At 52.9% G+C, this 13,250-nt stretch overlaps 1 protein-coding gene across 1 annotated transcript; it reads left to right on the top strand.

The window, feature by feature from the left end:
• Positions 1-2,291: 2,291 nt before the first annotated feature.
• KCNS1 (potassium voltage-gated channel modifier subfamily S member 1) lies at positions 2,292-7,075 on the top strand. The gene is made up of 2 exons (XM_042930121.1): positions 2,292-3,429; positions 5,959-7,075. Exons 1-2 carry the CDS (start codon positions 2,404-2,406, stop codon positions 6,427-6,429), a joined length of 1,497 nt encoding a protein of 498 aa, XP_042786055.1. The 5' UTR covers positions 2,292-2,403; the 3' UTR covers positions 6,430-7,075.
• Positions 7,076-13,250: the final 6,175 nt, after the last annotated feature.

Consider the following 13,250-nt stretch of genomic DNA (forward strand, 5'->3'; position numbering starts at 1 on the left):
GGGGCCTCCGGCAGCAGCGAGGTTCGGCGGCGCCGCTGGGACAGAGACGATCCCGGCCTGGCCAGCGGCTCCCCAGCCACGGAGCCCTCGGGGACTGAAGCACCTGGTGGGCGCCCTGGAGGGGCCTTGACAGGTAAGGGACCTCCCCTGGGGAGGGGCGTGGCCCGGGGCGGGGGCTGCACAGTGGGAGGCGAGGGTGGGGGCACTGCCTTTTCAGCTCCAGAGTCCCCTCCTTGAGACCCTCCCCCTCGCCTGGAGGGAGCGCTGTGGGGTGGCAGTGACCTGGGGTCGGTCCTATTGGTTCATCTGTAAAATGGGATTAGAAAACCTCCCTAGCAGGATCGGTGTAGGCATTGAACCGAGTGAAGCTGTATATAGAGCCCTGCGAACAGCACATAGTAGGTGCTCAAAATAAGTTTGTGGAGAGAGCCTTCAATGGAAAAGCCTAGTTTCCAACCTTAACTGTGTGCCATGGACTAGCTGGGTGATGTTGAGCAAGTCATTTAATCTTTCTTACTGATATTCAGATTCTTGTTAGGGAAGGTTTGTTGAATTCATGATCTCATAATCATAGAGCAGGAAGGTGAGTTCCAGAAAGAGAAAGGGATTTGCCCACCGTTATGTAGCTATAATGGGTGATGCAACTGGGTTAGAAGCTTCATCTTTTGACACCAGGTGCAATGGAGGAGGTGGGAGTGGAACTGCGTCCGCGTCCCAGGTATTTACTGTGCACAGATTATGAACCAAGGGCCGTGCTGCCCATAAACATCTTGCCATAGTTAAGCCTCATAACCTCTCAAGGGAAGTGTGATGTCCTCCAGTTTACAGATGGGGAAACTGAAGCTCAGAACGGAGCCCCTCAAGGTCAACAGTCAGCAAATGGCAGACTCAGAATTTGAACCTAGCTCTGACCAGAAGAAATTGCAAATGATTAACATTTATTGAGCACCAACTGTGTTCCAGGGGCTTTGCACATGCATTCACGGTAAGCTTTCACCCTAAGTGCTATTGCTACTTTCCCTGTTCTATAGATAAGAGACCCAAAGCCGAGAGCAGGAGGAGACTGGCCTGAGGACGCAGAAGTGACGGAGGTAAGGACACCACCCTGATCCCGACCAGCTTAACACCAAGCCCAGGGTGAGTGAAGGGCACCCCACCTGGCTCCCTGCCAGGCACCAGGCCAGCCGCTCGATGGTGTACATTCCACCCTGGGAAGCGGGCATTGCTGATGGGATGGGGCAGATGGGATTACTGAGGATCAGGAGGTGAGTCACTAGCCGTCAGTCCCAGTAGAGTTCGGAGACGTGGGCAGTGGAAGGACCCAACATCTTCTGGGGTCAACTAAGGCGAAGCACTTTCCCCATAAGCTACTTTAGTCCTCCAGCCTGCCTTGGGTAGGTGCTGTTGTCTGCATTTGGTATTGTGTAGGAAACTGAGACCTGGAGAAAAGCATCTTCCTCAAGGCCCTGGGGGGCATCAGGGATGGAGATAAACCCAGGTTTGGCTGACTCTGGGAGACAGTGAAACAGGTGGATAATTTACCGAACCCCTTCTGGGAGCCAGGCCTGATAAAGACAATAGTTCAATTAATCTTTTTAACCACACTTGGAGGTGGATCTTTTTATCTCCACTTGACCGAAGCTCAGGGAGGTGACAGGACTTGTCTCTGGTCACAGAAGACAGTGTGTTCCATCTGACTGACTCCAGAGATGCTTCAAATGGTCTAAGCCAACGGCTCTCAAATTTGACCATGTATCAGAGTCACCCTCCGTGCTTGTTAAAACCCCAACTGCTGGACTCCATCCCCACAGTTTCTGATTCAGTAAGTCTAGAGCAGACTGAGAATTTGCATCGTTGACAAATCCCCAGGTGGCACCGATGCTGCAAGTGCAGGGGACACACTTTGAGAACTACTGGTCTAAACTGATTCTCCCAACACCCCCCCCCCCCAGGGGTGGTCAGTATTACTATCCCCATTTTGCAGAGGAAGGAACTGAGGTTCAGAGTGCTCATGTGTCCAAGATCCCACATTAAGCCCCTGGCATATGAAAATCCAAGTTTGGAAAAGGGAGACATCCTATCTGAGCACACCCTGGGGTGCCAGGACATCCTGCCATTCAGTCACTTTCATAACCCCCCAAGATAGATCCCAGCATTTGTTCCGTGCCATTGAAATGGGGGGGGGGGGGGGGGGGGACAGGCTCAATGATTTAGCCAAAGACTCTGAGTCGGGGGAGTGAGGGGCATTCAAACCCTAGTCTGAGATCAGAGGGCACTTACCTCCCGAGCGCCGTCTGCACACCAGAGCTGGTGGAGGGGGCAGGAGGGTTAAACCGGGCCTCCGGAAGGCAGGCCCGGGGACAACCCCCGCTCCGCATCCCGCCCTCCCCGTGTCCACAGGCCATGGTGAGCGAGTCCCCGGGGCCCGGCGCCCGCGTGCCCTGGCGGCGAAGCGACGAGGCGCTGCGCGTGAACGTGGGCGGTGTGAGGCGGCGGCTGAGCGCACGCGCGCTGGCCCGCTTCCCGGGCACGCGGCTGGGCCGCCTGCAGGCCGCGGCGTCCGAGGAGCAGGCGCGGCGCCTGTGCGACGACTACGACGCGGCGGCGCGCGAGTTCTACTTCGACCGGCACCCGGGCTTCTTCCTGGGCCTGCTGCACTTCTACCGCACCGGCCGCCTGCACGTGCTCGACGAGCTGTGCGTCTTCGCCTTCGGCCAGGAGGCCGACTACTGGGGCCTGGGCGAGAGCGCGCTGGCCTCCTGCTGCCGCGCGCGCTACCTGGAGCGGCGCGTGGCGCGGCCGCGCGACTGGGACGAGGACAGCGACACGCCGAGCAGCGTGGACCCGTGCCCCGACGAGATCTCCGACGTGCAGCGCGAGCTGGCGCGCTACGGGGCCGCGCGCTGCGGCCGCCTGCGCCGCCGCCTCTGGCTCACCATGGAGAACCCCGGCTACTCTCTGCCCAGCAAGCTCTTCAGCTGCGTCTCCATCGGCGTGGTGCTGGCCTCCATCGCCGCCATGTGCATCCACAGCCTGCCCGAGTACCAGGCCCGCGAGGCGGCGGCCGCCGTGGCCGCGGTGGCCGCGGGTCGCGGCACGGAAGGCATGCGCGACGACCCGGTGCTGCGGCACCTCGAGTACTTCTGCATCGCCTGGTTCAGCTTCGAGGTGTCGTCGCGCCTCCTGCTGGCGCCCAGCACGCGCAACTTCTTCTGCCACCCCCTCAACCTCATCGACATCGTGTCGGTGCTGCCCTTCTACCTCACGCTGCTGGCCGGCGTGGCGCTCGGCGACCGGGGCGGCGCGGGCGGCGAGGACCTCGGTGACCTGGGCAAGGTGGTGCAGGTGTTCCGCCTCATGCGCATCTTCCGCGTGCTCAAGCTGGCGCGCCACTCCACCGGGCTGCGCTCTCTGGGCGCCACGCTCAAGGTACGGCCTCTGGGGCCCCGCGAGGAGGTTGGGGGGGGGAAGGGGGGGGAGGTGGGGAGGTGGGGGGGGGTTGCAGGTGGGGGTGACCAGAGGACAGGTTAGCAGGTGAACTTACAAGCGCGTGGTGTCCAGGCACACAGTGATCCAAGGCGACATTCTGTTCCTGTGCCAGGCACAGGGCTGGACACCAGGTGTACACGTCATATCTTTTCTGATGTTCCCAGCAGCCCTGGGAGGGCTCTTTCCCAGGGGTGAAAACTGAACTCGGAGGTTTGCTTTTCTTTAAAAAAAAAAAAAAAGAAAAGAAAAGAAAAAGCAGGGGGTGGGGCGCCTGGGTGGCTCAGCCTGTTAAGCATTCAACTTTGGCCCAGGTCATGATCTCACGGTTAGTGAGTTCGAGCCCCGTGTCAGGATCTGTGCTGACATCCCAGAGCCTGCAGCCTGCTTCAGACTCTGTCTCCCTCTCTCTCTGCCCCTCCCCCCACTCGCACTCTGTCTCTCTCAAAAATAAACATTAAAATTTTTTTTAATTAAAAAAATAAGACAAAGGTCACTTTTGGTCTGTCAAATATCAGATAATAAATAAGTGCAGAAATTTGCAAAGCAGAATGCTAAATGCCTTCTCCGCTGAGCCTTTCCTCTGGCATTATCAGGGGGCACAGATATTGTAGGTCACCCTTGACGGGCCAAATCTAGCAGCAGCCCCAGAGCTAACACTTACTGAGTGTTAATTCTGTGCCAGTTTTACATCCATTATCGACATTCTGAGGACAACTTCCTCAGGAAGATGCAGTTATTTATTCCCTTCCCGTAGATGAACAACCTGAGGTTGGAAGGTTGGCTTTTTAAAGCCTGGTTGCAATTTACTGAGCACCCTCCTTCTGCCGGGCCTTGCACTGGGGTGAATCACTGCCCTGGCAAGCTTAACCTTGAAGGGGTGAACTTAGCCTGGTGTGGAGAAGGAGGAGATATGAACAATTTGGACAAAGGCCTGGAGAGAGAACAGGATGAACGCTGGGGTGGATGTGGGGGGGACATGGAGGGAGGGGTGTCAGTTGATGAGGCTGATGAGGTGAGAGGGACAGGGTACTGAAGGGCCATGGACTCTTGGACCAGGATTTTGAACTTTATCCCGAGTATTAGGAGATGGAGCCTGTGAGGGGTTCAAGCTGGGGCAAGTATTACTGTCACTACTTTGCAGATGTGGAAACTGAGGCTCCAAGAGGGGACAGGACTTGTGAGAGGTTCCTGAGTAAGTTGCAGAGCCCAGAGAAGAACCCAGCTGTGCCTGACGCCATGACCTCCTGCTCTTTCTCCTAAAGCTCCGTGCAACCCTCCTGACGATCCCTAGAAAACCCCTTCTACTCATGGCTTCCTAAAGCCCTTTTCATGCCCTGGAGGCAAGACAGCCAGGAAGCTGGGTACAGGCAGGATGACGTGAGCAGAATGCTGGGGCATCGGGCATGTACGTGGGATTCAGTATCTGTCCAGGGAAGACCCCTTTGCCCCAGAACTCTGCCTTGTCTCCAGCCATGCAGGGATCCAGGGCCTGATATCACCAGCATTTTCTGCAAGGAGGGAAAAGGATATTGATGGAGGCTGCCAGATTCCAGGACACGGGTGTAAGTCTCCAGGTGACAGCCTTGCTACTCAAAGCAAGGCCCTTGACCAGCAGCAGCTTTCTCATTACCTGGAAACTTGCTTAGAAATGCAGAATTTCCAGCCCTACCCCAGACCCGCTCAATTGAGTTCTGCCTTTTTAACAAGATCCCAACATGATTCCTCCACACATTACAGTTTGGGACTAGGGGACTGCAGTTCTAGGCTAGGAGTCTCAGCCTCAGCACTATTGATATTTGGGGGGAGATAATTCTTGGTTGTGTGTGTTGGGGGCGGGGGGATGGCTATCCTGGCATCGTAGGATGTTTAACGGCATATCCGGCCTCTGTCCAGTAGATGCCACTAGCACACCTGTCCCAGTTGCGACAAGCAAAAATGTTTAAGGACTTTGCCATATGTCCCCTGGGGCAGATTGCCGTATTTGCGAACCACTGCTTGGCCTCAGGGGTAGGCAGGTGCATTCAGGAACGCGTATCCTGTCGGCTTTCTCGAGGGGCAGAATGTGTTTTTGTACTTGTCAGAAATGAGATAGACCAGTCAAAAGTACATGAAACCAACGCTTTGCATTGTGGAACCCAAACTGTGGTCCCCCCTTGGTTCTGCAACTGTGGAAGAGTCACAGGCTTCTTATTCACTGGCTGGTGCCACCAGTGCCCCCTGCATTAGAAGAAACCACTATGGCTTAGTGGGTGCCCTGGACAACAGAAGTTAGGCCTGGAGCTGGCTGCCTCTTGTAGATGAAAGATCTTAGTTTGGAGTCAAGGGACCTGGGTCTTGGCATCAGCTGTACTTTGCTCTGTGACTTTGGACCTGCCCCTTCTACTCTCTGGGCCTCAGTTTCCTCATATGCTCCATACCAGGTCTGTGAGCCCACCCGGCTCTGACTTGGCTTCCTGCATTCTCTTCCAGCACAGCTACCGCGAGGTGGGCATTTTACTGCTGTATCTGGCCGTGGGCGTGTCCGTGTTCTCCGGTGTGGCCTACACAGCCGAGAAGGAGGAGGACGTGGGCTTTGACACCATTCCCGCCTGCTGGTGGTGGGGCACGGTGAGCATGACCACTGTGGGCTACGGGGATGTGGTGCCCGTGACGGTGGCTGGCAAGCTGGCAGCCTCAGGCTGCATCCTCGGGGGCATCCTGGTGGTGGCGCTCCCCATCACCATCATCTTCAATAAGTTCTCTCACTTCTACCGGCGCCAGAAGGCTCTGGAGGCTGCTGTGCGCAACAGCGACCCCCGGGGGTTTGAGGATTTGCTGAGCAGTGTGGATGGGGTGTCGGAGGCGTCTCTGGAGACCTCCCGTGAGACCTCCCAGGAGGGAAGGTCTGCAGACCTGGAGGCCCAGGCCCCGAGTGCACCTGCAGACTCTCAGGTTTATTAAAGCCAGGGCTCAGTGTCCTCCTTCCCACACCCCTACAGTCAGCTGAAACAGCAGAGATCCTTCCCTGCTTACATGGTTCATGGTGGCCTCACTGCTCAGGATCACTCCCCCAGCCCTGAGAAATGGGGACTGGGTCCCTTCCTCTAAAGGCCCAGGTTAGGATGGTGTCACCCTAGGTTCTGTGAGCCTGGAGAACAGCCCAGAGACTTTCGTAAACGAACCTCCAAGCTACTGTGAAGCAGGCATGTGCTACAGAGAAAGTCAAAAGGATGCTAACGGGTCATGAACACTCCCTGCCTGTCAGCCCTATCACACTCAGCCCTGTGTTGGAGGATGAGAATTGGCCCCATTTCGCAGATGAGGAAACTGAGGCTCAGAGAGGTGCAATGACTCGCCCAAATGTCTCCCAGTTAGAAGTCGTGGAGCCAAGTTGGGAATCCAGACTCTTTGGTCGACCAAGCCAGTGTTCCTTCCATGCTGTCTTTCTTCTGCCCTCCTAAAGTTTGCATGTGGTTTTAGGGGGTTCATGAATCCTGAGAAGATCCTCTATCAGGGCTAGGGAAAGGCCCAGACAGAGGATTCAGATGTAGGAGTGCTGGACCTCAGCTGTGGTCCTTTTCCATGAGATTCTTTTTTTTTTTTTTTAATGTTTATTTATTTTCGAGACAATGTGAGACACAGAATACAAGCAGGGGAGGGGCAGACAGAAGGAGACACAGAATCTGAAGCAGGCTCCAGGCTCTGAGCTGTCAGCCCAGAGCCCGACGCGGGGCTTGAACTCACGAACCACGAGCTCATGACCTGAGCTGAAGTTGGACGCTCAACCGACTGAGCCACTCGGGCACCCCCTTTCCCATGAGATTCTAACGGCAGTCGGCTCTCGGTGAGGTTTGGGAGGAAGGAAGAAGAGCTGCCTTCCTAGCTGCTGTGTGAGCTTTGCTGAGCAATAGTCTTACAGCTTCCCGCCAGGGCTGGCTTGAGATACAGACCCTGGAGGGGCCCCTGCCTGTGGCCTGAGGTCTAGACCCAGCTCTGCTAGGACACAGTGTGGGAGGTGGACACCCCATCTCCAGGTCCCAGCCCACCTGTCACAAGGTCACAGTCTGTGCCCCGGAGGGAGATGAAAGCCAAATTCAGCAGGGAGTCACCGATTTAAAGCCAGCTCAGCTCTGAGAGGTTGGTGGCAAGAAGCTGCTATGCATGGACACCTGTGACCCCACTCTGCTGTCCCCAGTCTGTGGCAGTTCCCTTCTTTGCGCCACATAGGCCTCCAGCCCTTCCTTGAGTTACCGTCCAGGCAGACGCTTGAGACCTCTGCTCCTTTTGACCAGCTCCAGCCCTTCATCCTTGCCGAGGACTTATCCCTTCTACTCACCTGCTGAATCCTTCCTACTTACTGAGACGTTGGGAGGGAAGGACACCCGTAGCGCCATTTACATACTGTTTCTAGGACACTCATCAGTGTACTGTCCTTGGCTGGCCACGGCTCTGTGCGCCGCCACCCCCCACATGCTGCATTTCAACACAGAAGACGTGTGGTGGAACCCAGGCTTGGTGGGGAGTAGGTGCTTAGTGACTACCTAATGAATACCTACTGATGGATCAGCCAGTTCGAACAGCACACTGTGTGTCAGGCGCCGGGAAGGAAGAGGAAATGACCAGAGAGGCCTTGCCCTTGAAAGGGTATGGACAGGACCGAACAGCATGTCCTTTGGTCCTGCCCCCGGTTCCTCCTTACTTTACGAGGCTTTTACGGCCATTTCTCTGTAGATTCTTCACTCACGCATTCAACAAATATCATTGGAAGACTCACAAGCCGGGGCTTCATGTGTGGCCTGCAGAGGCGTTTTATTTAGCTGAACAGTACATTTAGTATATTTTTTTCATTCAAATGCCTTTGGGTGAGGCATGTACTTTCCAGTTCCCCATAGCGTCTCCCCCGAAACACACACACACACACACACACACACACACACACTCTACTGTGGTAGTCCCGCTGCTTCTCAGATTTACTTGCCACACCTGTCCTCTGATTCATTGACTGCTAGGTTCAAGAGATATAACGGGGAACCAAATATATATATATATATATATATATATATATATATATATATATTGAATATATATATTCAATATATATATATATATTCAAGAAGCTTACAGACTAATGAGGGAGATGGATTTTAATCCAGTAATCACAGAGATGTGTAACAGTGAGCTGTATACTGAGTCCAGGAACTCCAGGCACACATGTAGCAGGGACCGTTAACGGGGGTCAGAGAAGACTTTCTTGAGGGTGACCATACAAATGAATCGTTAATTAGGCAGCGGGGGTTCCGGGAAGCATTTCCAAGCACAGGGCACAGCCACGGGCAGGCCTTGGGTATGACGTGATAGGCCCCCGCGTATGGTTGGAATCCGAGTCTCCAGCCTGAGCAGAGATTGGAGCGGCGCCCAACCCCCCGCGTCCATACCAGCCCTCCCACAGGCTCACCCCCGTATGCACCGCCCTTCCTGAACCGCTGAACGTGTCAAAGAGCCAGGTAGCTTCCAGACTTTCTCATCCCACAGACAAGTCCGTAAAGCCGGTATGGAGAAAGCTCCGGGGTGAACTGACCAGCCTGCATCCCTCCCCAGGTGTGTGTCATCCTGGCAGAAAAGCGACAACTCACGCTCACTCCCACTCCTGTGTGTCTGTGAAAACTATTATGCAAATAAAGAGGTGGGGCACAGGGACCTGTTTCTGCCTGTACTGGAGCTGGCTGCCCCCCGTGCGTGTGTGCTGAGTGAATGGGGAGGGTGGGGAGGCGTGTGGAGTGACTCCTTCCACATCCTCTGGTTCCAGTCTTGAGTTTGGCACAGGACGCAAGTGACAGGAATCCGGTGGGAACTAACTTGGTCAAAAAGAGTGACTCATTATAAATAAGTGATGAGCAACCATCACAATTATAGTCCTTTGGTTACAAGCAACAGAAACGGACTCTCTTAAGGAAAAAAAAAATTTATTGGAAGGTGTATTCCTTTCCTGTTGATGGCGTAAAACAATAGAAATTTGTTCTCTGACAGTCTGGAGGCCAGAAATCTAAAATCAAGGTGTCAGCAGGGCCGCGCTCTGAGGCTCCAGGGGCGAATCTTCTTACCTCTTCCAGCTTCAAGTGGCTGCCAGTGTTCTAGGCTTGTGGCTGCATCCCTCCATTCTCTGCCTGTGCCCTGATGTCACCTTTTCCTCCTGCGTGTGTGGGAGTCTCCCAGTGCTCCTCTCATAAGGACTTGTGTGATGGCATGTAGGACCCCCCACCCGAGCTAATCTAAGATGATTTCAAGACCCTTAGCCTAATCACATCTGCAGAAAGACCCTTTTCCCAAATAAGGTAACATTTACAGGTTCCAGAGAATAGGACTTGGACATATCTTCAGGACCACCATTCTGCGCACTACAGAAGGGTACCAGTGATGCTCACCCGTCAAAGGAAAAGCTGGCTGGCCAGGCCTCAGGACACGCAGGAATGAGGGGAACTCTGAGGACCTCAGTGGTGGGACCCATGAGCCTTCTGCCTACGGCACCGCCAGCTAAATGCTCAGCCTTCAGTGGCCTTCCTCCCCTGTGTCATTCCGCGCCCAGTTCCGATCCCAGCCTGCCTTGAGTCCCACGCCTCTCCCTTGGTGGAAGGGGGCAGGGCACCTGGGCCACGTGGGATGGAAGAAAGGTAGTTACCCAAAAGAAAAGGCCATGTGACGTCACCAAAATAAAGGGGAGGGATGTTAGGCAAAAAGAGCAGGTTGTCCCCAACCCTTGGCTGCCCAGCACATTATATGCTCACATCTTCTCTCCATAAGCACAGTCTAAAAAAATGTTTGTAACATAAGGAAACTATCTTGTATATAACGGAAAACACACTTGGTGTGTTTGGGCCCTATTAATGTGATTTAATCAGTGTAGTGGATCAGTTTGATGTCTTGTGGAATAGGACAAAGTCAGAGATCTAATCAAATCTTTCCAGAGCAGAACTGGTGAACCAAAGTATCCCTGAGTCAAACAGTAGAGGAAAACTGTTCTCTCTTCCAACTATTAGCAAAAGGCTTCCAGTGGTTTGTGTTTCTTGGAATAGAAAATGAAACCAATAGATGCATATTAGCTCCAGAGATGGTAAGGAATACATATCTAACACAGCAGTTAAAATTGGAGTTGTCACTTCATTAAAATCATCCACGGCCATTTTCCAAGATCCATCTAATTTTACACCAGCCAAACAGGGGAAACTAATGGTGTTTTGATGGGAGTCATCACCCTGCAGGGTCTTTATTGGAGGTACTAATCTCTGCAGCCTCCCCCAAGATGCGGTACCACTCTGAGTTTTCCATTTCAAAATAGTCGTTCAATTGGATTCCATTGGCCTTTTATATTATAATGGCCTCCCTGGGTCAGGGAGCCAACGTGGGGATCTTTTCCGGCTGTCACTCAGAAACTGGAGATCCAGCCCTCCAGTGACATGGACAAGGGCCAAAATCTGACTTTTCACATGATGGGTGGACCTACAGTGGTACTCTCAGACCCAGGAAATTGGCCTTGATTCAAAGTCTTCGTCCAATGCCTCCTGAAAGGTTTGAGTATTTCCCTTTCTTCTCCCAGTTCCCCCGGTGAATGACCACAGGCGTTTTTGGAGAAAGCAAGACAAATGTTGCCATTACCCTCGTGTGGTAGTATAGCGGACATGCTTCCCAAGGGCAAGTAGCATATCCTTCATTAAGGGGCTTTAGATCAGTAAATGAACTCAAGCCTAGGTGTTAGGCGATGGTTGCAGTGATGTAAGTTGGGACTTTTTTTTTTTTTGCCAGGACTAGGTTTTGTTTTGCTTTGCTTTGTTTTGCTTTGTTTCTTATGTTTTATTCATTACTCAAATCAAGTAAGACTGGTGGTCACCTTTACCTCTTCGGGGCCCTCTAGCAGAGATCCTGCCTCCTTCAGAACCTGCTGAATATCATGACGACCACTTCACTTCATTTCTGAGGCACTTCAGTGCCACCCCCTGGCCTCCCACACCTCTCCATTCTCCCTCCCGTCTGAGGTCAGTGAACCCATTTCACTGCAGTTGCAGCCCCACCACCAAGCTCTCCTGATGTAGACTTTCCTCAAAGCAAAGGTGAAGTGTTCTGGGTTCAGGGAAGGCCATAGAGATATTAATGGGAAGGAGGCACAAAATAAATCCAGTCTTCAGAAACTTTTGAATCCTTTCCTCTACGTGATGCCCAGGGGTTTTGGGCCTTTACCTTGCATTTCACGTGGGCCAGCACTTGGTCCAAGTTTGCTTTAGCCAACCCATCAATGGTCAGAACGCGGCCAGCTCCTGGAGCTAGCACAGAGAATGCCGGATCCCTGACCCGTGCATCCCTACCAAGGAGATCAGCCTGGTCCAACATTACATTTCCCCTCCCCTCATCAAGCACCACAAAAATCCATTCTCACAAATACTGCCCAGATTTCCACTGGTATCAGTGAACAGATTTTTGCAGTTCTGTATGTGTCCAAGATTCTTTCCTACTCAGTCTGTTTTTCACACTCCAGGCCAAAACTCATCCCCACCATCCCGGGAGCTTGGGAGCTTTCTCCACAAGGAAGGTAGGGACTGCTTCCACCCAGTGTTTGAGATCGCCTTGGATTTCTCCCACATTCTCTTGCGTGGCTGTTCTGCTGGTCATAAGCCACACATAAAAGTGTAGCCGGCCTGTCAAATCAGCAACCGGCATAATCAGTTACCAACTTTGGTCTTTGGAGATCTCAGCCCTATCGCAGGTCATGAAGTTCTTTTCACTGTGGTCATAGAAATGTTCTATGACCGCCACCCCCAAATTATATTTCGGCTTGCTTTGTTGACTTTCTGTTTACATTATTCTATGCAGTTAGAAACAAAACATTCTATCCCACAGCCTGGGCATTTCTCATCTCAAAATTGAACTGTGACAGAAGCTATCCTTTCTCTGAGAGCCACATTCTCAGTGGTCAAATGATACCAAGTAGTACAGGAAACAACCCTTTCCTGCTGTATATACTGTGGGCTGCTCTTCAGAGCAACAGCAGCAACTTCCCACTGTTTTGCCCCAGGAAAGCCCGACTGTTTTTAATACCCCACACTTCCTGGAGGACATGTGGACTATGACTCCATTCTTCTTCCAATTTCTCTGTCAGAAGACTTGGGCTGCAAACAAGTTAATCCAACTCTGGGCAACTTAAGCAAAAAATGGGTGCATTGGATAGATACCAGTTGGAATCAAAGTAAAATTAAACAACCAGGCTTTGGGGGGCGCCTGGGTGGCTCAGTCGGTTAAGCATCCGACTTCAGCTCAGGTCATGATCTTGCAGTTCATGAGTTCGAGCCTCATGTCGGGCTCTGTGCTGATAGCTGAGCCTGGAGCCTGCTTCGGATTCTGTGTCTCCCTCTCTCTCTGCCCCTCCCCTGGTCGTGCTCTGTCTCTCTCTCTCTCTTAAAAAATGAATAAACATTAAAAAAAAAAAAACAAACCCAACCAGGCTTTGAGAAAAAGATAGGAATGAGGGCAATATGGGGATGGAGGTACTTAGATAGAACCCACGAATCACCTTTTTCTGGTGTTGCCATTAAAATGCTTGGGTGACAGCACTCTGCTCTAGCTAAAACTTCCCGGAGAACTGGGTCTCCCTGGACTAGTTGGGGTCACATGCCCACCCCACGGCTGAGGGAACGGAGGAACTCCCACTGGCAGTCTCCCCAGGACACAGATGGTGGAGGCGTAGTTTCCTGAAGAAAACGTGGGGTGCTTTCATTAAAAACAAGGGAAAGGGATCC

Source organism: Panthera leo, chromosome A3 (assembly GCF_018350215.1).
Source record: "Panthera leo isolate Ple1 chromosome A3, P.leo_Ple1_pat1.1, whole genome shotgun sequence".
In the NCBI taxonomy this organism is placed as follows: domain Eukaryota; kingdom Metazoa; phylum Chordata; class Mammalia; order Carnivora; family Felidae; genus Panthera; species Panthera leo.